This window comes from Pristiophorus japonicus, chromosome 2 (genome assembly GCF_044704955.1).
Source record: "Pristiophorus japonicus isolate sPriJap1 chromosome 2, sPriJap1.hap1, whole genome shotgun sequence".
Classification (NCBI taxonomy): Eukaryota; Metazoa; Chordata; class Chondrichthyes; family Pristiophoridae; genus Pristiophorus; species Pristiophorus japonicus.
In genome coordinates this window covers 3,660,524-3,683,416 of record NC_091978.1, presented here as the reverse complement: position 1 = coordinate 3,683,416, position 22,893 = coordinate 3,660,524, and the positions used below count along the sequence as shown (strand labels likewise).

Below are 22,893 nucleotides of genomic sequence, written 5' to 3'. Positions count from 1 at the left end.
GGACGCGCTAGTCTCCGGACGTTGGTGTCTGCGGACGTTGGTGTCTCCGGACGTTGGTGTCACCGGACGTTGGTGTCTCCGAGTGTTCGTGTCTCCGGACGTTGGTGTCTCCGGACGCGCTAGTCTCCGGACGTTGGTGTCTCCGGACGTTGGTGTCTCCGGACGCGCTAGTCTCCGGACGTTGGTGTCTCCGGACGTTGGTGTCTCCGGACGTTGGTGTCTCCGGACGCGCTAGTCTCCGGACGTTGGTGTCTCCGGACGTTGGTGTCTCCGGACGTTGGTGTCTCCGGACGCGCTAGTCTCCGGACGTTGGTGTCTCCGGACGTTGGTGTCTCCGGACGTTGGTGTCTCCGGACGTTGGTGTCTCCGGACGTTGGTGTCTCCGGACGCGCTAGTCTCCGGACGTTGGTGTCTCCGGACGTTGGTGTCACCGGACGTTGGTGTCTCTGGACGTTGGTGTCTCCGGACGCGCTAGTCTCCGGACGTTGGTGTCTCCGGACGTTGGTGTCTCCGGACGTTGGTGTCTCCGGACGTTGGTGTCTCCGGACGCGCTAGTCTCCGGACGTTGGTGTCACCGGACGTTGGTGTCTCCGGACGTTGGTGTCTCTGGACGTTGGTGTCTCCGGACGCGCTAGTCTCCGGACGTTGGTGTCTCCGGACGTTGGTGTCTCCGGACGTTGGTGTCTCCGGACGTTGGTGTCTCCGGACGCGCTAGTCTCCGGACGTTGGTGTCACCGGACGTTGGTGTCTCCGGACGTTGGTGTCTCTGGACGTTGGTGTCTCCGGACGCGCTAGTCTCCGGACGTTGGTGTCTCCGGACGTTGGTGTCTCCGGACGTTGGTGTCTCCGGACGTTGGTGTCACCGGACGTTGGTGTCACCGGACGTTGGTGTCTCCGGACGTTGGTGTCACCGGACGTTGGTGTCTTCGGACGTTGGTGTCACCGGACGTTGGTGTCTCCAGACGTTGGTGTCTCCGGACGTTGGTGTCTCCGGACGTTGGTGTCTCCGGACGTTGGTGTCTCCGGACGTTGGTGTCTCCGGACGTTGGTGTCTCTGGACGTTGGTGTCTCCGGACGTTGGTGTCTCCGGACGTTGGTGTCTCCGGACGTTGGTGTCACCGGACGTTGGTGTCTCTGGACGTTGGTTGTCTCCGGACGTTGGTGTCTCCGGACGTTGATGTCTCCGGACTTTGGTGTCTCCGAGCGTTGGTGTCTCCGGACGTTGGTGTCTCCGGACTTTGGTGTCTCCGGACGTTGGTGTCTCCGGACGTTGGTGTCTCCGGACGTTGGTGTCTCCGGACGTTGGTGTCTCCGAGCGTTGGTGTCTCCGGACGTTGGTGTCTCCGGACTTTGGTGTCTCCGGACGTTGGTGTCTCCGGACGTTGGTGTCACCGGACGTTGGTGTCTCCGGACGTTGGTGTCTCCGGACGTTGGTGTCACCGGACGTTGGTGTCACCGGACGTTGGTGTCACCGGGCGTTGGTGTCTCTGGACGTTGGTGTCACCGGACGTTGGTGTCTCCGGACGTTGGTGTCACCGGACGTTGGTGTCTCTGGACGTTGGTGTCTCCGGACGTTGGTGTCTCCGGGCGTTGGTGTCTCCGGGCGTTGGTGTCTCCGGACGTTGGTGTCTCCGGACGTTGGTGTCTCCGGACGTTGGTGTCACCGGACGTTGGTGTCACCGGACGTTGGTGTCACCGGGCGTTGGTGTCTCCGGGCGTTGGTGTCTCCGGACGTTGGTGTCTCCGGACGTTGGTGTCTCCGGGCGTTGGTGTCTCCGGACGTTGGTGTCACCGGACGTTGGTGTCACCGGACGTTGGTGTCACCGGGCGTTGGTGTCTCCGGGCGTTGGTGTCTCCGGACATTGTGTCTCTGGACGTTGATGTCTCCGGACGTTGGTGTCTCCGGACGTTGGTGTCTCCGGGCGTTGGTGTCTCCGGACGTTGGTGTCTCCGGACGTTGGTGTCTCCGGGCGTTGGTGTCTCCGGACGTTGGTGTCTCTGGGCGTTGGTGTCTCCGGACGTTGGTGTCTCCGGACGTTGGTGTCACCGGACGTTGGTGTCACCGGACGTTGGTGTCTCCGGACGTTGGTGTCTCCGGACGTTGGTGTCACCGGACGTTGGTGTCTCTGGGCATTGGTGTCTCCGGACGTTGGTGTCTCCGGACGTTGGTGTCACCGGACGTTGGTGTCTCCGGACGTTGGTGTCACCGGACGTTGGTGTCTCCGGACGTTGGTGTCTCTGGGCGTTGGTGTCTCCGGACGTTGGTGTCACCGGACGTTGGTGTCTCCGGACGTTGGTGTCACCGGACGTTGGTGTCTCCGGACGTTGGTGTCACCGGACGTTGGTGTCTCCGGACGTTGGTGTCTCTGGGCGTTGGTGTCTCCGGACGTTGGTGTCTCCGGACGTTGGTGTCACCGGACGTTGGTGTCTCCGGACGTTGGTGTCTCCAGACGTTGGTGTCACCGGACGTTGGTGTCACCGGACGTTGGTGTCTCCGGACGTTGGTGTCTCCAGACGTTGGTGTCTCCGGACGTTGGTGTCACCGGACGTTGGTGTCACCGGACGTTGGTGTCTCCGGACGTTGGTGTCACCGGACGTTGGTATCTCCGGACGTTGGTATCTCCGGACGTTGGTGTCTCCGGACGCGCTAGTCTCCGGACGTTGGTGTCTCCGGACGTTGGTGTCTCCGGACGTTGGTGTCTCCGGACGTTGGTGTCTACGGGCGTTGGTGTCTCCGGACGTTGGTGTCTCCGGACGCGCTAGTCTCCGGACGTTGGTGTCTACGGGCGTTGGTGTCTCCGGACGTTGGTGTCTCCGGACGTTGGTGTCTCCGGACGCGCTGGTATCCGGACGGTGGTGTCTCCAGACGTTGGTGTCTCCGGACGCGCTAGTCTCCGGACGTTGGTGTCTCCGGACGTTGGTGTCTCCGGACGTTGGTGTCTCCGGACGCGCTAGTCTCCGGACGTTGGTGTCTCCGGACGTTGGTGTCACCGGACGTTGGTGTCTCCGGACGTTGGTGTCACCGGACGTTGGTGTCACCGGACGTTGGTGTCTCCGGACGCGCTAGTCTCCGGACGTTGGTGTCTCCGGACGTTGGTGTCACCGGACGTTGGTGTCACCGGACGTTGGTGTCTCCGGACGTTGGTGTCTCTGGATGTTGATGTCTCCGGACGTTGGTGTCTCCGGACGTTGGTGTCTCTGGATGTTGATGTCTCCGGACGTTGGTGTCTCCGGACGTTGGTGTCTCCGGACGTTGGTGTCACCGGACGTTGGTGTCTCCGGACGTTGGTGTCTCTGGATGTTGATGTCTCCGGACGTTGGTGTCTCCGGACGTTGGTGTCTCCGGACGTTGGTGTCACCGGACGTTGGTGTCTCCGGACGTTGGTGTCTCTGGATGTTGATGTCTCCGGACGTTGGTGTCTCCGGACGTTGGTATCTCCGAGCGTTGGTGTCTCCGGACGTTGGTGTCTCCGGACGTTGGTGTCTCCGGACGTTGGTGTCACCGGACGTTGGTGTCTCCGGACGTTGGTGTCTCTGGACGTTGGTGTCTCCGGACGTTGGTGTCTCCGGACGTTGGTGTCACCGGACGTTGGTGTCACCGGACGTTGGTGTCTCTGGACGTTGGTGTCTCCGGACGTTGGTATCTCCGAGCGTTGGTGTCTCCGGACGTTGGTGTCTCCGGACGTTGGTGTCTCCGGACGTTGGTGTCACCGGACGTTGGTGTCACCGGACGTTGGTGTCACCGGACGTTGGTGTCTCCGGACGTTGGTGTCTCCGGACGTTGGTGTATCCGGACGTTGGTGTCTCTGGACATTGGTGTCTCCGGACGTTGGTGTATCCGGACGTTGGTGTATCCGGACGTTGGTGTCTCTGGACGTTGGTGTCTCCGGACGTTGGTGTCTCCGGACGTTGGTGTCTCCGGACGTTGGTGTATCCGGACGTTGGTGTCTCTGGACGTTGGTGTCTCTGGACGTTGGTGTATCCGGACGTTGGTGTCTCCGGACGTTGGTGTATCCGGACGTTGGTGTATCCGGACGTTGGTGTCTCCGGGCGTTGGTGTCTCCGGACGTTGGTGTCTCCGGACGTTGGTGTCTCCGGACGTTGGTGTATCCGGACGTTGGTGTATCCGGACGTTGGTGTATCCGGACGTTGGTGTATCCGGACGTTGGTGTCACCGGACGTTGGTGTCTCCGGACGTTGGTGTCTCCGGACGTTGGTGTCTCCGGACGTTGGTGTCTCCGGACGTTGGTGTCACCGGACGCGCTAGTCTCCGGACGTTGGTGTCTCCGGACGTTGGTGTCTCCGGACGTTGGTGTCTCCGGACGTTGGTGTCTCTGGGCGTTGGTGTCTCCGGACGCGCTGGTCACCAGGCGTTAGCGTCACTCTGTGCCTAGTGACATTGGAGCATGCTCGCGTATCCAGGGTTTGATGACTGCTGTGTGTATGTTTACATAGGATTATATCGGATATACAGCAAAGAAACAGGCCATTCAGCCCAACCAGTCGATGCTGGTGTTTATGCTCCACTCGAGTCTCCTCCTGTCTTTCCTCATCTACATCTATCAGCATAACCCGCTATTCCCTTCTCCCCCATAAGCTTGTCTAGCCTCCCCTTAAATGCTAATACTATTCCTAATATTATTCACTTCAACCACTCCTTGTGGTAGCGAGTTCCACCTTCTCACCACTCTTTGGGAATAGAAGTTTATTCTGATTTCCCTATTAGATATCAGAGAAATTTACAGCACGGAAGGAGGCCATTTCGGCCCATCGTGTCCACGCCGGCCGACGAAGAGCTACCCAGCCTAATCCCACTTTCCATATATCCCCTCTTTTATTTTAAATGCACTTATCTCATTACTAATCTCATCATCCAATGTCACGTCCACCTGGTTCTATCTCTCTGGTAAGTGCTGCAGCAAAATAATTATTTAATATTTCTATCGTTGCATCTGGTATTATCTTATCTATCCCTTAATGACCGTATTCCCATTCTAACCTTTTTTTTTATTGATGTGCCTGTAAAATATTTTACTATTTTGTTTTATGTTCTCATATCATTTAATTTTATAGTTGCTCTTTGCCTAGCTAATTGTTTTTTTGACTTCTCTCCTAATCTTTTTGTATTCTCCCTTATCATGCACTCCCCTGCTGTCTATGTATTTAATGTATGCCTCTTTCCTTACCCTCATTTGTTCCCTTATGGCTTTATTCATCCATGGAATCTCATTAGTGTTCAGTTTTTTCTTTCCTTTTAGAGGAATATATTGTTCCTGCACTCTGTTGAACACCACTTTAAATGTTTCCCTTGTAATGTTTCCACTGCTTACCTTTGGCATGTTACAAGGACACCCTCAAAGGCTCCCTGATAAAGTGCAACATCCCCACCGACACCTGGGAGTCCCTGACCGCCCTAAGTGGAGGAAGTGCATCCGGGAGGGCGCTGAGCACCTCAAGTCTCGTCGCCGAGAGCATGCAGAAACCAAACGCAGGCAGCGGAAGGAGTGTGCGGCAAACCAGTCCCACCCTCCCCTTCCCTCAACCACTGTCTGTCCCACCTGTGACAGAACTGTGGCTCTCGTATTGGACTGTTCAGCCATCGAAGGACTCATTTTTAGAGTGGAAGCAAGCCTTCCTCGATTCCGAGGGACTGCCTATGAAATGTTTCCCATTGCTGTTCTCCATCGTTGTTTGCTGCCTGCTTTATTTTCCCAAGTTCTATTCTCAGCCCCTCAAAATCAGCTTTTCTCCAATCTATTACTCTAGTTTTAGTCTTACTTGTATCCTTCTCAATTTATCATAAGCCAATAGTTTCTGGAGCCTGCACCATTCAGGGGAGTGTGGCGTGTCCATTCTCTGCTCAGGGGGGTGGGGAAGATGCACTGACCATATGATGAGTTGGACTGCTCTGTCCCTGTGGATCAGCTGCAGTGCCTGTAGTCCCTCGAGTGTAGAGGATTAAAGGGTGACCTAATTGAGGTGTATTTAAGGAAGAGTTCATAGAGTGCATAAGGGACGCGTTCCTTGAGCAGTATGTAACGGAACCAACCAGGGAGCAAGCTATCTTAGATCTGGTCCTGTGTAATGAGACAGGATTAATAAACAATCTCCCAGTAAAGGATCCCCTCGGAATGAGTGATCATAGCATGGTTGAATTTCAAATTCAGATGGAGGGTGAGAAAGTTGGATCTCTAACCAACGTATTCAGCTTAAATAAAGGAGACTGAAGGTATGAGGGGACAGTTGGGAAAATAAATTAAAGTGTAGGACGGTTGATTTAAGGAGATATTTCACAACTCTCAAAGTATATTCCAGTAAGGAAGAAAGGGTGTAAGAGAAAAGATAGCCATCCGTGGCTAATTAAAGAAATGAAGGACGGTATCCAATAAAAAACAAGGACATACAAAGTGGCCAAAACTAGTGGGAGAACAGAAGATTGGGAAACTTTTAAAAGCCAGCAAAGAATGACTAAAAAATGATTAAGAAAGGGAAGATAGACTATGAAAGTAAACTAGCAAGAAATATAAAAACAGATAGCAAGAGTTTCTACAGGTATATAAAAAGGAAAAGAGTGGCTGAAGTAAATGTTGGTCCCTTAGAGGACGAGACCAGGGAATTAGTAATGGGAAACATGGAGATGGCAGAAACTCTGAACAAATATTCTGTATCAGTCTTTACGGTAGAGGACACTAACAATATCCCAACAGTGGATAGTCTAGGGGCTATAGGGGGGAGGAACTTAACACAATCACAATCACTAAGGAGGTGATACTCAGTCAGATAATGGGACTAAAGGCAGATAAATCCCCTGGACCTGATGACCTGCATCCTCGGGTCTGAAGAGAAGTAGCGGCAGGGATTGTGGATGCATTGGTTGTAATTTACCAAAATTTCCTGGATTCTGGGGAGGTCCCAGCAGATTAGAAAAATGCAAATGTAACGCCCCTATTTAAAGAAAAAAAGGAGGCAGACAAAAAGCAGGAAACTATAGACCAGTTAGCCTAACATCTGTGGTTGGGAAAATGTTGGAGTCCATTATTAAAGAAGCAGTAGCAGGACATTTGGAATAGCACATTTCAGTCAGGCAGAGTCAGCATGGATTTATGAAGGGGAAGTCATGTTTGACAAATTTGCTGGAATTCTTTGAGGATGTAACGAACAGGGTGGATAAAGGGGAACCAGTGGATGTGGTGTATTTGGACTTCCAGAAGGCATTTGACAACATGCCACATAAAAGGTTACTGCACAAGATAAAAGTTCACGGGGTTGGGGGTAATATATTAGCATGGATAGAGGATTGGCTAACTTACAGAAAACAGAGAGTCGGGATAAATGGTTCATTCTCGGGTTGGCAATCAGAAACGTTTAAAATTCTGATGGGTTTAGACAGGTTAGATGCAGGAAGAATGTTCCCAATGTTGGGGAAGTCCAGAGCCAGGGGTCACAGTCTAAGGATAAGGGGTAAGCCATTTAGGACCGAGATGAGGAGAAACTTCTTCACCCAGAGAGTGGTGAACCTGTGGAATTCTCTGCCACAGAAAGTAGTTGAGGCCAATTCACTAAATATATTCAAAAGGGAGTTAGATGAAGTCCTTACTACTAGGGGGATCAAGGGGTATGGCGAGAAAGCAGGAAGGGGTTACTGAAGTTGCATGTTCAGCCATGAACTCATTGAATGGCGGTGCAGGCTCGAGGGGCCGAATGGCCTACTCCTGCACCTATTTTCTATGTTTCTATGTAACTAGTGGGATGCCGCAGGGATCAGTGCTGGACCCCAACTATTTACAATCTATATTAACGACTTGGAAGAAGGGACTGAGTGTAATGTAGCCAAGTTTGCTGACGATACAAAGATGGGAAGAAAAGCAATGTGTGAGGAGTACACAAAAAATCTGCAAAAGGACATAGACAGGCCAAGTGAGTGGGCAAAAAATTTGGCAGTTGGAGTATAATGTTGGAAAGTGTGAGCTTTGGCAGAAAAAATCTAAGAGTAAGTTATTATTTAAATGGAGAAAGATTGCAAAGTGCTGCAGTACAGCGGGACCTGGGAGTACTTGTGCATGAAACACAAAAGGATAGTATGCAGGTACAGCAAGTGATCAGGAAGGCCAATGGAATCTTGACCTTTATTGCAGAGGGGATGGAATATAAAAGCAGGGAAGTCTTGCTACAGTTATACAGGGTATTGGTGAGGCCACACCTGGAATACTGCGTGCAGTTTTGGGTTCCATATTTACGAAAGGATATACTTGCTTTGGAGGCAGTTCAGAGAAGGTTCACTCGGTTGATTCCGGGGATGAGGGGGTTGACTAATGAGGAAAGGTTGAGGAGGTTGGGCCTCTACTCATTGGAATTCAGAAGAATGAGAGGTGATCTTATTGAAATGTATAAGATTATGAGGGGGCTTGACAAGGTGGATGCAGAGAGAATGTTTCCACTGATGGGGGAGACTAGAACTAGGGGGCATGGTCTTAGAATAAGGGGCCGCCCATTTAAAACTGAGATGAGGAATTTCTTCTCTGAGGGTTGTAAATCTGTGGAATTCGCTGCCTCAGAAAGCTGTTGAAGCCGGGATATTGAATACATTTAAGACAGAAATAGATAGTTTCTTAAACAATAAGGGGTTATGGGGAGCGGGCAGGGAAGTGGAGCTGAGTCCAATCTCCGACTTGCTCTCACCGCTGCTCTCGGTCAGAACGGTCCGCATGCCGTTGCACTTTGTATTTTGCACACTGCGTGGTTCTGGGTACTGGGATCCTGCGTGTGTGTTTGATGCACAAGGACCCCCAGGTCTCTCGGTACTGTAGCACTTTGTACTGGGCATAGGGGCATCGTGTGTGTGTGCCACCTTGCTGCTCCAGGGAAGCTGTGCTGGGTTCTGTTTGAACTATTCCTTTCCTTCGACCGTGTTTCTGATTATTTGTGTTCAATTAACAGGGGTCCAAAATATCATCTCTTGGCTCATACCAGCCTCTCTCTGGCAGCGATCCACGATAGTTTCCGGACACAGAGCCTCAGTATCATCGGAAACGGTATGTGTATCCTCTCTCTTACATTTATACCTTATCTCTGACTCTCTCACCATCTTCATTCTACTTTTCTCTGTGTCTCGCACTCTCTATCTGAACCGTGTCTCTCTCAATCCCTCCCTCTGTCTGCTTCATTCTTCCCATCTCTTGCACTATCTCTCAATCTTTATATCCATCTCTCAGTTCTCACTCTCTAGAATCATAGAAATTTACAGCATGGAAGGAGACCATTTCGGCCCATCGTGTCCGAACCGGCCGACAGTGATCTACCCAGCCTAAACCCACTTTCCAGCTCTTGGTCCATTTCCCTGTAGGTTACAGCACTTCAGGTGCACATCCAAGTACTGTTTAAATGTGGTGAGGGTTTCTGCCTCTACCACCCTTTGAGGCAGTGAGTTCCAGACCCCCACCACCCTCTGGGTGAAGACATTTCCCCTCAAATCCCCTCTAATCCTTCTACCAATTGCTTTAATTCTCAGCCTGGTTATTTTTAAATTAATTCACGAGATGTGAGTGTCAGTGGCAAGCCCAGAATTTATTGACCGTCTCTATACAACTGAGCCATTTCAGAGAGGCAGTTAAAATTCAACCACATTGTTGTAGGTCTGGAGTCACATATAGGCTAGACCGGGTAAGGGCGGCAGATTTCCTTCCCTAAAGCACATCAGTGAACCAGATGGGTTTGTACGACAATCCGGTAGTTTCATGGTCACCATTACCGAGACTAGCTTTGTATTCCAGATTTATTTAATGAACTGAATTTAAATTCCCAGCTGCCGTGGTGGGATTTGGACTTGTATCTCTGGATCATTTGTCCAGGCCTCTGGATTACTGGTCCTGTAACATAAGTACTATGCTACCGTTTCCAACCTTTCTGTAAGGGAATTATGTTGTAAAAACCTAAGAATTAGGAGCAGGAGTAGGTCATACGGCCCCTTGAGCCTGCTCCGCCATTCAGTGAGATCTTGGCTGATCTTCGAGCTCAACTCCACTTTCACGCACTGTCCCCGTATCCCATGATTCATCTGGAGTCCACAAATCTACCCAACTCGGCCTTAAATATACTCAACGACTCAGCATCCACAGCTCTCCAGGGTAGAGAATACCAAAGATTCACCACCCTCTGAGTGAAGAAATTCCTCCTCATCTCTGCCTTAAATGGCCACCTGTAACCCCTGGTTCTAGACTCTCCAGCCAGTGGAAAACATCCTCTCAGCATCTACCCTGTCAATCCCCTTCAGAAACATAGAAACGTAGAAAATAGGTGCAGGAGCGGGCCATTCGGCCCTTCGAGCCTGCACCACCATTCAATAAGATCATGGCTGATCATTCCCTCAGTACCCCTTTCCTGCTTTCTCTCCATACCCCTTGAACCCTTTAGTCGGAAGTGCCATATCTAACTCCCTCTTGAATATATCCAATGAAATGGCCTCAACAACTTTCTGTGGTTGAGAATTCCACAGGTTCACCACTCTCTGAGTGAAGAAGTTTCTCCTCATCTCAGTCCTAAATGGCTTACCTCTTATCCTATGACTATGTGACCTGGTTCTGGACTTCCCCAACATCGGGAACATTCTTCCTGCATCTAACCTGTCCAGACCCGTCAGAATTTTATATGTTTCTATGAGATCCCCTCTCATCCTTCTAAATTCCAGTGAATATAAGCCTAGTCGATCCAGTCTTTCTCCATATGTCAGTCCTGCCATCCCAGGAATCAGTCTGGTGAACCTTCGCTGCACTTCCTCAATAGCTGGAATATCCTTCTTCAGATTAGGAGATCAAAACCGCACACAATATTCAAGGTGTGGTCTCACCAAGGCCCTGTACAACTGCAGCATGACCTCCCTACTCCTATACTCAAATCCCCGAGCTATGAAGGCCAACATGCCATTTGCCGTCTTCACCGCCTGCTGTACCTGCATGCCAACTTTCAATGACTGATGAATCATGACACCCAGGTCTTGTTGCACCTCCCCTTTTCCTAATCTATCACCATTCATATAATATTCTGCCTTCGTGTTTTTGCCCCCAAAGTGGATAACCTCACATTTATCCACATTATACTGCATCTGCCATGCATTTACCCACTCACCAAACCTATCCAAGTCACCCTGCAGCCTCTTAGAATCCTCCTCACAGCTCACACCGCCACCCAGCTTAGTGTCATCTGCAAACTTGAAGATATTGCATTCAATTCCTTCGTCTAAATCATTAATGTATATTGTAAATAGCTGGGTCCCAGAACTGAACATTGTGGTACCCCACTAGTCACTGCCTGCCATTCTGAAAAGGACCCGTTTATTCCTACTCTTGGCTTTCTGTCTGCTAACCAGTTCTCTATCCACGTCAATACATTACCCCAATACCATGTGCCTTAATTTTGCACACCAATCTCTTGTGTGGGACCTTGTCAAAAGCCTTTTGAAAGTCCAAATACACCAGATCCACTGGTTCTCCCTTGTCCACTCTACTAGTTACATCCTCAAAAATTCTAGAAGATTTGTCAAGCATTATTTCCCTTTCATAAATCCATGCTGACTTGGACCGATCCTGTCACTGCTTTCCAAACGCGCTGCTATTACATCTTTAATGATTGATTCCAACATTTTCCCTACTACTGATGTCAGGCTAACCGGGCTATAATTCCCTGTTTTCTCTCTCCCTCCTTTTTTAAAAAGTGGTGTTACATTAGCTACCCTCCAGTCCATAGGAACTGATCCAGAGTCGATAGACTGTTGGAAAATGATCACCAATGCATCCACTATTTCTAGGGCCACTTCCTTAAGTACTCTGGGATGCAGACTATCAGGTCCTGGGGATTTATCAGCCGGTGCAGACACAATGGGCTGAAAAAGCCTACTTCTGCGCTTTAAAATTCTATGTTTCAAACAAAAAAGAGAGAATCGGGATAAATGGATAATTTTCTGGTCGGCAAACAGTAACCAGTGAGGTGCCACAGGGATCGGTGCTGGGGCCTCAACTATTTACAATCTATTAATGACTTGGATGAAGGGACTGAGTGTAATGTGGCCAAGTTTGCTGATGATACAAAGATAGATGGGAAAGCAAATTGTGAGGAGGACACAAATAATCTGCAAAGGGATATAGACAGGCTAAGTGAGTGGGCAAAAATTTGTCAGATGGGGTAAAATGTGGGAAAATGTGAGATTATCCAGTTTGGCAGAAAAAATAGAAAAGCAAATTATAATTTAAATGGAGAAAAATTGCAAAATGTTGCAGTACAGAGGGACCTGGGGGTACTTGTGCATGAAACACAAAAAGTTAGTATGCAGGTACAGCAAGTGATCAGGAAGGCCAATGGAATCTTGGCCTTTATTGCAAGGGGGATAGAGTATAAAAGCAGAGAAGTCCTGCTACAACTGTACAGAGGATTGGTGGATAGGCAGTGGCAGACATTTAAATATCACATGGACAAACTACAACAATTGTACATCCCTGTGTGGCGTAAGAATAAAAAAGGGAAGGTGGCTCAACTGTGGCTAACAAGGAAAATTTGGGAAAGTGTTAAATCCAAGGAAGAGGCATATAAATTGACCAGAAAAGCAGCAAACCTGAGGACTGGAAGAAATTTAGAATTCAGCAGAGGAGGATTAAGGGTTTAATTAAGAGGGGGAAAAGAGTCTGAGAGGAAGCTTGCAGGGAACATAAAAACTGACTGCAAAAGCTTCGATAGATTGTGAAGAGAAAAAGATTAGTGAAGACTAATGTAGGTCCCTTGCAGTCAGAATCAGGGAAATGCATAATGGAGAACAAGGAAATGGCAGACGAGTTGAACAAATACTTTGGTTCTGTCTTCACTAAGGAAGTCGCAAATAACCTCCAGAAAATACTAGGGGACTGAGGGTCTAGCGAGAAGGGAGAACTGAGGGAAATCCTTATTAGTCAGGAAATGATGTTAGGGAAATTGAAGGGACTGAAGGCTGATAAATCCCCAGGGCCTGATAGTCTGCATCCCAGAGTACTTAAGGAAGTAGCCCTAGAAATAGTGGATGCATTGGTGATCATTTTCCAACAGTCTATCGACTCTGGATCAGTTCCTATGGATTGGAGGGTAGCTAATGTAACCCCACTTTTTTTTTTTTAAAAAGAAGGGAGAGAGAAAACAGGGAATTATAGACCGGTTATCCTGACATCAGTAGTGGGGAAAATGTTGGAATCAATTATTAAAGATGAAATAGCAGCGCATTTGGAAAGACATGATAGGTCCAAGTCAGCATGGATTTGTGAAAGGAAAATCATGCTTGACAAACCTTCTGGAATTTTTTACGGATGTTTCCAGTAGAGTGGACAAGGGAGAACCAGTGAATGGTGGTGTATTTGAACTTTCAAAAAGCTTTTGACAAGGTCCCACACAAGAGATTGGTGTGCAAAATCAAAGCACATAGTATTGGGGGTAATGTACTGACATGGATAGAGAACTGGTTGGCAGACAGGAAGCAGAGAATCGGGATAAACGGGTCCTTTTCAGAATGGCAGGCAATGACTAGTGGGGTGCCGCAGGGCTCAATGCTGGGACCCCAGTTATTTACAATTGAATGTAATATCTCCACGTTTACAGCTGACACTAAGCTGGGTGGCGGTGTGAGCTGCGAGGAGGATGCTAGGAGGCTGCAGGGTGACTTGGACAGGTTAGGTGAGTGGGCAAATGCATGGCAGATGCAGTATAATGTGGATAAATGTGAGGTTATCCACTTTGGTTGCAAAAACAGGAAGGCATATTATCTGAATGGTGACAGATTAGTAAAAAAGGAGGCGCAATGAGATCTGGGTGTCATGGTACATCAGTCATTGAAAGTAGGCATGCAGGTACAGCAGGCAGCAAAGGCGGCAAATGGCATGCATAGCGAGAAGAATTCAGTGTAGGAGCAGGGAGGTCTTACTGCAGTTGTACAGGGCCTTGGTGAGGCCACACATTGAATATTATGTGCAGTTAGAGGAAGGACATTCTTGCTTTCGAAGGAGTGCAGCGAAGGTTCACCAGCCTGATGCCTGGCATGGCATATTGAATGGTGGTGCAGGCTCAAAGGGCCGAATGGTCTGCTCCTGCACCTATTTTCTGTGTTTCCTCTCCGCCTCATGCCTGCATGTATTCACGCTTTTTTCTCTCTCTCTCTCTCTCTGTCTCTCTCTCCCCTCTCTCTCCCCTCTCTCTCCCCTCTCTCTCTCTCTCTCTCTCTCTCCCCCTCTGTCTCTCTCTCTCTCTCTCTCTCCCTCTGTCTCTCTCTCTCTCTCTCTCTCTCCCCTCTCTTTCCCCCTCTCTCTCTCTCTCTCTCTCTCTCTCTCTCCCTCTCCCCCTCTGTCTCTCTGTGTGTGTGTCTCTCTCTCTTTCTCTCTTCCCCCTAACTCATGCATGCACATTGTCATGTATTCAACCAGCATTGCAACCCATGTATAATCTGACCTAAGTTGTACGCTGTGAGAACAATGACCACAAGGTGGTGAACTTGTGGGAGACACTCCTAACCGAGACCTTCAGGTATAAAAGGGGAAGCTCCACCCACTTCCATCACTTGAGTGCTAAGGAATAAAGGACAGGTCACAGACTGACCTTCTCTCAAGCATGGGCCTCGTGTGCATTTATACTATGTAGTAAGGACGTATCACACACATTCACCTTTCTCTCTCTCTCTCTCCTGTAGAGGACTGCTCCTTTGTGCTGCCGCTGTATGGCAGTGTGTGTTGCCGGCTTGCTGCACAGCCTCGGTGTATGACCCAACACATGATTTCAAGCTTTTTAAACCTGCAGGTGAGTACCGGTGAGCTCTTGAATTGATGGATAAGCAGAGCTATCGGCCGGTGGTCCTGACACAACCTGCACTGGCTGCCGACAGATCCAGGAGCTTGCCTCCCACCACAGATTCCAGTTTGATTACACAAGGATCCTTACAGGAGAGCATAAACTGACCCCCAGTAATCGTAGAATCACTGGAATCACTGTAGAACGATACAGCACAGGAGGGGGTCTTTCAGCCCACTGTGTCTGTGCCCACTCCATGGTAGAACGATCCAATTAATCCCACTGCCCCGCCCTTTCCCCACAGCCCGTACATCTTTTCTCCATGTATTTATTTAATTCCCTTTTGAAAGTTATCATTGAATCTGCTTCCTTTCTTAGAATCATAGAAATGTACAGCACGGAAGGAGGCCATTCGGCCCATCGTGTCCATGCCAGCCAACCAAGAGTTACCCAGCCTAATCCCACTTTCCAGCTCTTGGTCCGTAGCCCTGTAGGTTACGACATTTTAAGAGCACACCCAAGTATCTTTTAAATGTGGTGAGGGTTTCTGCCTCTACCACCCTTTCAGGCAGTGAGTTCCAGACCCCCACCACCGTCTGGGTGAAAAAGGTTCTCCTCAACTCTCCTCTAAACCTCCTACCAAATAATTTAAATCAATGCCCCCTGGTTGTTGATTCCTCTGCCCAGAGAAATAGGTCCTTCGTATCCACTCTATCCAGGCCCCTCATAATTTTATACACCTTCTCTGTTCCAAAGAAAACAACCCCAGCCTATCCAATCTTTCCTCATAGCTAAAATTCTCCAGTCCTATGTACTAAGTGCTGTGCCATGCTATGACAGGGTAGCCATTACTGAGACAAGGCTGGAAGCCAGTCAGGACTGGGAACTGAATATACCCAGTTATAAGATCGACAGGAGTAGCCTTAGTGATTAAGGATAAAATCACTTCAATATTAAAGGAGGATTTAAAGAGAGGTAAGCAGCCAGTGGAGACCTTGTGGGTTGAATTAAGAAATAGGAAAGAAAATAAGAAAACCGAGCAGGAGTAGGACCTACGGCCCCTCGAGCCTGCTCCGCCATTTAATAAGACCAGGGCTGATCATTGACCTCAACTCCACTTTCCCGCCCGATCCCCATATCCCTTGATTCCCCTAGAACCCAAACTCTGTCTATCTCAGCCTTGACTATATTCAGAGACTCAGCATCCACAGACCTCTGGGGCAGAGAATTCCAAAGATACATAACCCTCTGAGTGAAGAAATTACTCCTCATCTCGGTCTTATCCTGAGACTGTGGCCTCTAGTTCTAGACTCCCCAGCCAGGGAGAAACAACCTCTCAGCATCTACCCTGTCAATCCCCCTCAGAATCCTGTACGTTTCACTGAGATCACACCTCATTATTCAAACTCCAGAGAGTATCGGCCCATTCTACACAGTCTGTCATCGTAAGACAGTCCTCTCACCCCAGGGATCAATCTGGTGATCCTCCATTGCCCCGCCTCCAAGGTAAGTATATCCTTCCTTTGATAAGGAGACCAAAACTGTGCTCAGTGCTCCAGGTGTGGTCTCACCAAGGCCCTGTACAATTGTTGCAAGACTTCCGTACTCTTGTACTCCAAACCCCTTGCAACCCACTAGTTATAGCCTGCCACCCTGAAAAAGACCGGTTTATCCCGACTCTGTGTTCTGTCCATTAACCAATTCTCTATCCATGCTACTATATTACCCCCAACCCCATGAGCCCTTATGTTGTGTAATAACCTTTTATGTGGCATCTTCTCAAGTGCATTTTGGAAATCCAAATATACCACATCCACTGGTTCCCCTTTATCTACCCTGCTAGTTACATCCTCAAAAAAACTGTAATAAATTTTGATTTCCCATTCATAAAACCATGTTGACTCTGCTTAACCATGTTATAATTTTCTACCTGCCCTGATACCGCTTTCTTAACAATGGATTCCAGCATTTTCCCGATGACTGATGTCAGGCTAACTGGCCTGTAGTTCGAATGTTAGAGAGTCATTACGGCACAGAAGGAGGCCATTTGGCCCATCGAGTCCATGCTGGCTCTCTGGAGCGCATTCTCCTGCTCCATCCCCGGAGCCCTGCAAATTTATTTCTCTCAAGTACCGATCCACTTTCCTTGTGAAATCATTGATCCATCTCTGCTTCCACCACCCTCGTCAGCAGCGAGTTCCCGGTCATTACCACTCACTGCGTGAAATAGTTCTTCCTCACATTCCCCCCCCCACCCTGTATCTCTTGCCCAAAACCTTAAATCTGTGTCCCCTCCTCCTTGTACCATCAGCTAATGGCAACAGCCTTTCTCTGTCTACCTTGTTCAAACCCTTCATAATCTTGTACACCTCTATCAAATTTCTCCTCACCCTCCTTTGCTCCAAGGAGAACAACCCCAGCTTCTCCAACCTAACCTTGTGGCTAAAATCTCTCATCCCTGGAACCATTCTGGTAAATCTCCTCCGCACCCTCTCAAGGACCTCCAAATCCTTCCTGAAGTGTGTTGACCAGAGCTGGACACAGTACTCTAGTTGTGGCCTAACCAGAGCAGTATACAGATTCCCTGCTTTTGTACTCAATAGCTCTATTTATGAAGCCCAAATCCCATATGCTTTGCTAACTACTCTCAATCTGTCCTGCTACCTTCAAGGATCTATGTATACGAATCCCCAAGTCTCTCTGTCCCTGCACACTCTTTAGAACTGTGTCATTAAGTCTATATTGCCTCTCCCTATCCCTTCTGCCAAAATACAACACCTCACACTTCTCTATTAAATTCCATCTGCCACTTGTCTGCCCAGTCTGCCAGCCTATCTACGTCCTGTTACAGTCGATTGGTATCATCCTCACTGTTTGCCACACCTCCAAGTTTGGTATCATCGGCAAATTTTGAAATGTTATTCTGCATTCCAATATCAAAGTCATTTATATATATATATATATATATTTATTAGAAAAGGTCGTGGTTCCAGCACTGAGCCCTGGGGAACACCACTGTATACCTCCAGTCTGTAACACCACCACTCACTGATTTCTGTCCTTAAGCCAAATTCTTATCCAATCTGACACTGATCCTCCCATTCCATGAGCCTCAATTTTGTGAACCAACTTTGACAAACACTGTCTTAAAATCTATATAGACAACTTCCACTGCATTTCCTTCATCAAAACAATTCAATTAGATTAGTTACAAACACGATCTGCCTTTTACAAATCCGTGCTGGCTCTCCTTAATTAACTTTAACTTCTCAGAATGAGGGGCCACCCATTTAAAACTGAGATGAGGAGAAATTTCTTCTCTGAGAGGGTTGTAAATCTGTGGAATTCGCTGCCCCAGAGAGCTGTGGAGGCTGGGTCATTGAATATATTTAAGGTGGCGATAGATTTTTGAGCGATTAAGGGAGTAAAGGGTTATGGGGATCGGGCGGGGAAGTGGAGCTGAGTCCGTGATCAGATCAGCCATGATCTTATTAGAAACATAGAAACATAGAAAATAGGTGCAGGAGTAGACCATTCGGCCCATCGAGCCTGCACCGCCATTCAATGAGTTCATGGCTGAACATGCAACTTCAGTACCCCATTCCTGCTTTCTCGCCATACCCCTTGATCCCCCTAGTAGTAAGGACTACATCTAACTCCTTTTTGAATATATTTAGTGAATTGGCCTGAACAACTTTCTGTGGTAGAGAATTCCACAGGTTCACCACTCTCTGGGTGAAGAAGTTTCTCCTCATCTCGGTCCTAAATGGCTTACCCCTTATCCTTAGACTGTGATCCCTGGTTCTGGACTTTCCCAACATTGGGAACATTCTTCCTGCATCTAATCTGTCTAAACCCGCCAGAATTTTAAACGTTTCTATGAGATCCCCTCTCATTCTTCTGAACTCCAGTGAATACAAGCCCAATTGGTCCAGTCTTTCTTGATATGTCAGTCCTGCCATCCCGGGAATCAGTCTGGTGAATGTTCGCTGCACTCCCTCAATAGCAAGAATGTCCTTCCTCAAGTTAGGAGACCAAAACTGTACACAATACTCCAGGTGTGGCCTCACCAAGGGCTTGTACAACTGTAGTAACACATCCCTGCCGCTGTACTCAAATCCCCTCGCTATGAAGGCCAACATGCCATTTGCTTTCTTAACCACCTGCTGTACCTGCATGCCAACCTTCAGTGACTGATGTACTATGACACCCAGGTCTCGTTGCACCTCCCCTTTTCCTAATCTGTCACCATTCAGATAATAGTCTGTCTCTCTGTTTTTACCACCAAAGTGGATAACCTCACATTTATCCACATTATACTTCATTTGTCATGCATTTTCCCACTCACCTAACCTATCCAAGTCACTCTGCAGCCTCATAGCATCCTCCTCGCAGCTCACACTGCCACCAAACTTAGTGTCATCTGTAAATTTGGAGATACTACATTTAATCCCCTCGTCTAAATCATTAATGTACAATGTAAACAGCTGGGGCCCCAGCACAGAACCTTGCGGCACCCCACTAGTCACTACCTGCCATTCTGAAAAGTGCCCATTTACTCCTACTCTTTGCTTCCTGTCTGCCAACCAGTTCTCAATCAACGTCAGCACACTACCCCCAATCCCATGTGCTTTAACTTTGCACATTAATCTCTTGTGTGAGACCTTGTCGAAAGCCTTCTGAAAGTCCAAATACACCACATCAACTGGTTCTCCCTTGTCCACTCTACTGGAAACATCCTCAAAAAATTCCAGAAGGTTTGTCAAGCATGATTTTCCTTTCACAAATCCATGCTGACTTGGACCTATCATGTCACCTCTTTCCAAATGCGCTGCTATGACATTCTTCATAATTGATTCCATCATTTTACCCACTACGATCAACAGGCTGACCGGTCTATAATTCCCTGTTTTCTCTCTCCCTCCTTTTTTAAAAAGTGGGGTTACATTGGCTACCCTCCATTCCATAGGAACTGATCCAGAGTCTATGGAATGTTGGAAAATGACTGTCAATGCATCCGCTATTTCCAAGGCCACCTCCTTAAGTACTCTGGGATGCAGTCCATCAGGCCCTGGGGATTTATCGGCCTTCAATCCCATCAATTTCCCCAACACAATTTCCCGACTAATAAGGATTTCCCTCAGTTCCTCCTCCTTACTAGACCCTCTGACCCCTTTTATATCCGGAAGGTTGTTTGTGTCCTCCTTAGTGAATACCGAACCAAAGTACTTGTTCAATTGGTCTGCCATTTCTTTGTTCCCCGTTATGACTTCCCCTGATTCTGACTGCAGGGGACCTACGTTTGTCTTTACTAACCTTTTTCTCTTTACATATCTATAGAAGCTTTTGCAGTCCGTCTTAATGTTCCCTGCAAGCTTCCTCTCGTACTCTAATTTCCCTGCCCTAATCAAACCTTTTGTCCTCCTCTGCTGAGTTCTAATGGCGGAGCAGGCTTGAGGGGCCGAATGGCCTTCTCCTGCTCCTATTTCTTATGTTCTTATTAAATGCCTGTTAATTTTTTCCCTGATTATTGTTTCCAAAACCTTGCCCACCACTGATGTTAAACTGACCGGCCTGTAGTTACTGGGATTGTCCTTACACCCTTTCTTGAACAAGGGTGTCACATTTGCCATTTTCCAATCCTCGGGCACCTCCCTCAGATTGGAAGATTTGGGCAAGCCAATCCGCTATCTGCAGCCCCACTTACCTCAGCAACCTGGGATGCAAGCCATTGAACCTGGCGACTTATCCACTCTCAGCATAGCCAGCCTCTCCAGTACATCCTGACCATCCATTTTCACCCCATCCATTACCTCCACCATCTCCGCTTCTACCCATCAGCATCCCCTCCCTCAGTAAACACCAATACAAAGCACTCTAAGTATTCCAGCCTTGTCCTGTGCCTCTCAGCAAATATCACCTCCTTTGTCCCAATAGGCCCCACCTCACTCTCACTACCCGCTCACTATTTACATATCGGTCGAAGATTTTTGAGATCCCTGTTATGTTAACTGCCATTCTATTCCCATATTCTCTCTCTGCCTGTCTTATTTTTGTCTTCACTCCCTCTCTCAGCTTACTGTATTTGGCCAGGTTCTTGCTTGAACAATTCACCAGACTTGCCTCATACACCCTCTGTTTTTGTTTCATCACATTCTCGATCTCCCTCGTCTTCCGAGGAGCCTGGCTTTAGTTCCCTTACCTTTCCCCCTTGTCGGAATGAACCGAGTCCGCACTTGAAACATCTCCTGAAAGATCACCCATTGTTCCATTACAGATTTTGCTGTCGATCTTTGGGTCCACTTTACCCCCCTGGCTAGATCCCCCCCTCATCCCATTGAAGTTGGCCCTCTTCCAACTTAGAAGTTCCACTTTAGATTGTTCCTTGTTCTTCTCCATCACTAATCTAAACCTTCTGATACGATGATCACTCTTACCGCAGTGTTCTCCCACAGACACGGTCTGCTTGGCCCATCTCAGTTCCCAGCACCACAAGCACCAATGCCTCCTTCCCAGTTGGGCTGAGAACATTTTGGTCAAGGAAGTTCTCCAGAACACCTTCCAGAAATTCCTCCCCCTCTGTTCCCTTTACTCTAACATTATCCCAATCGATATTTGGGTCATTGAAGTCCCCCAGTATCACCACTCTATAGTGCTTGTGATGTCCCTGTAGATTTGATCCTCTATCTCGTGCTCTCTCGCTCTCTCTCTCTCTCTGTCTCACTATATGGAGGCTGCAGAATACCCCGATAGTGTGTGCATACCCTTTTTGCTTCTCAACTTTAAACAAATGGATTCTGTCCTTGCCCCCTCAAGGACATCCTCTGTCAAACACGACAATATTTTCCCCAATCAGTACTGTCACCCCACTTCCCTTTTTATCCTTCCCTGTCTTTTCTGGGCACCTTGTATCCGTGAATAACAAGCTCCCAGTCCTCACCATTTTTACCCCACGTTTCCATTATTGTCACATCATCATATTCCCACACGGCTAATAGTGCCTGTCACTCACCAACCTTATTCACCGCACTTTGTGTGTTTATATACATGCACTCTAACCCTGTCCTTCTATTCCTCGTAGTCCTTCTTAGTCTGCTCCTTCTAATGTGGTACTACTTCCCTCTCTAGTACTGTCCAGCGCACACACACACACTCATTGTATGCACCTTCTTCCTCTGTTCTACTTCTATATGCTGGTGCCCCACCCCCTCCGGTTTCCCCCCCCCCCTGGTCTGGTGAAGCACAGAGTTAATAAGAGGTCCTGGCTTGTCCAGGTTTTGATCTGCCGGGCAGTGACGGGTGATTGCTCACTCTCAAATGCTTCCATAACCATGGCTAGATCTGCGGGCTGCGCCATTTCCACCCCCGCAGTGGGCAATGGCAGCCTACTGAGAGCATCGGCGCAGTTTTCTGTGCCTGGCCTGGCTCTCTCAGCCTTAGACAGACTCCTGGATGCATAAGCAACGGGTTGCAGTTTCCCGAAGTCATTAGCTTGTTGCAATACACACCAGACGCCATATGACGACGCATCACATGCTAGTACCAAACGCTGACATGGATCATACAACACAAGCAATTTGTTTGAGCATAACAATTTTCTCACTTTTACAAAGGCATTTTCTTGGCTTTTGCCCCAAACCCATTTGTCCCCTTTGCATAGTAAAACATGCAGTGGTTCTAGCAGTGTGCTGAGACCCGGTAATAAGTTACCAAAGTTCAAGAGTCCCAGGAACGACCGCAGCTCCGTAACGCTCTGTGGCCTCGGTGCGTTCTCGATTGCCTCCGTCTACGCGTTAGTGGGCCTGATGTCGTCCGCCGCAATCCTCCTTCCCAGGAACTCCACAATCTTCTTGGCAGCAGTACCCAAGAGAAATGAGAGTACGCCTGAGGAGCAGAGGTATGACACACTCTCCAAAAATAACTGAACAACATTCTAAAGTAGGATATTGAAGAGCTGGTTTTATTTACCGCTGTTCAATATTTCATATTTACATCATTTGCACAGCAACCTCCCACAAACTGCAATGTGATCATGACCAAGATAATCTGGGTCTTTTTGTTATGTTGACTCAGGGATAAATATTGGCCAGAACACCGGGGATAACT

General features: G+C 48.4%; 1 protein-coding gene across 3 annotated transcripts in view; it reads left to right on the top strand.

The window, feature by feature from the left end:
• Window positions 1-22,506, top strand: part of LOC139229272 (rhotekin-like) — a 193,507-nt gene extending 171,001 nt beyond the window's left edge. For 2 of the 3 annotated variants that reach the window (XM_070860935.1, XM_070860953.1), the window contains exons 7-9: window positions 8,938-9,032; window positions 14,690-14,796; window positions 22,448-22,506. In XM_070860935.1, the coding sequence (XP_070717036.1) occupies window positions 8,938-9,032; window positions 14,690-14,796; window positions 22,448-22,450 (205 nt within the window). In that variant the 3' untranslated portion in view covers window positions 22,451-22,506. The remainder of the gene's footprint in view (window positions 1-8,937; window positions 9,033-14,689; window positions 14,797-22,447) is intronic. The other variant, XM_070860944.1, reaches the window with a different exon arrangement.
• The last annotated feature ends 387 nt before the right edge of the window (window positions 22,507-22,893 follow it).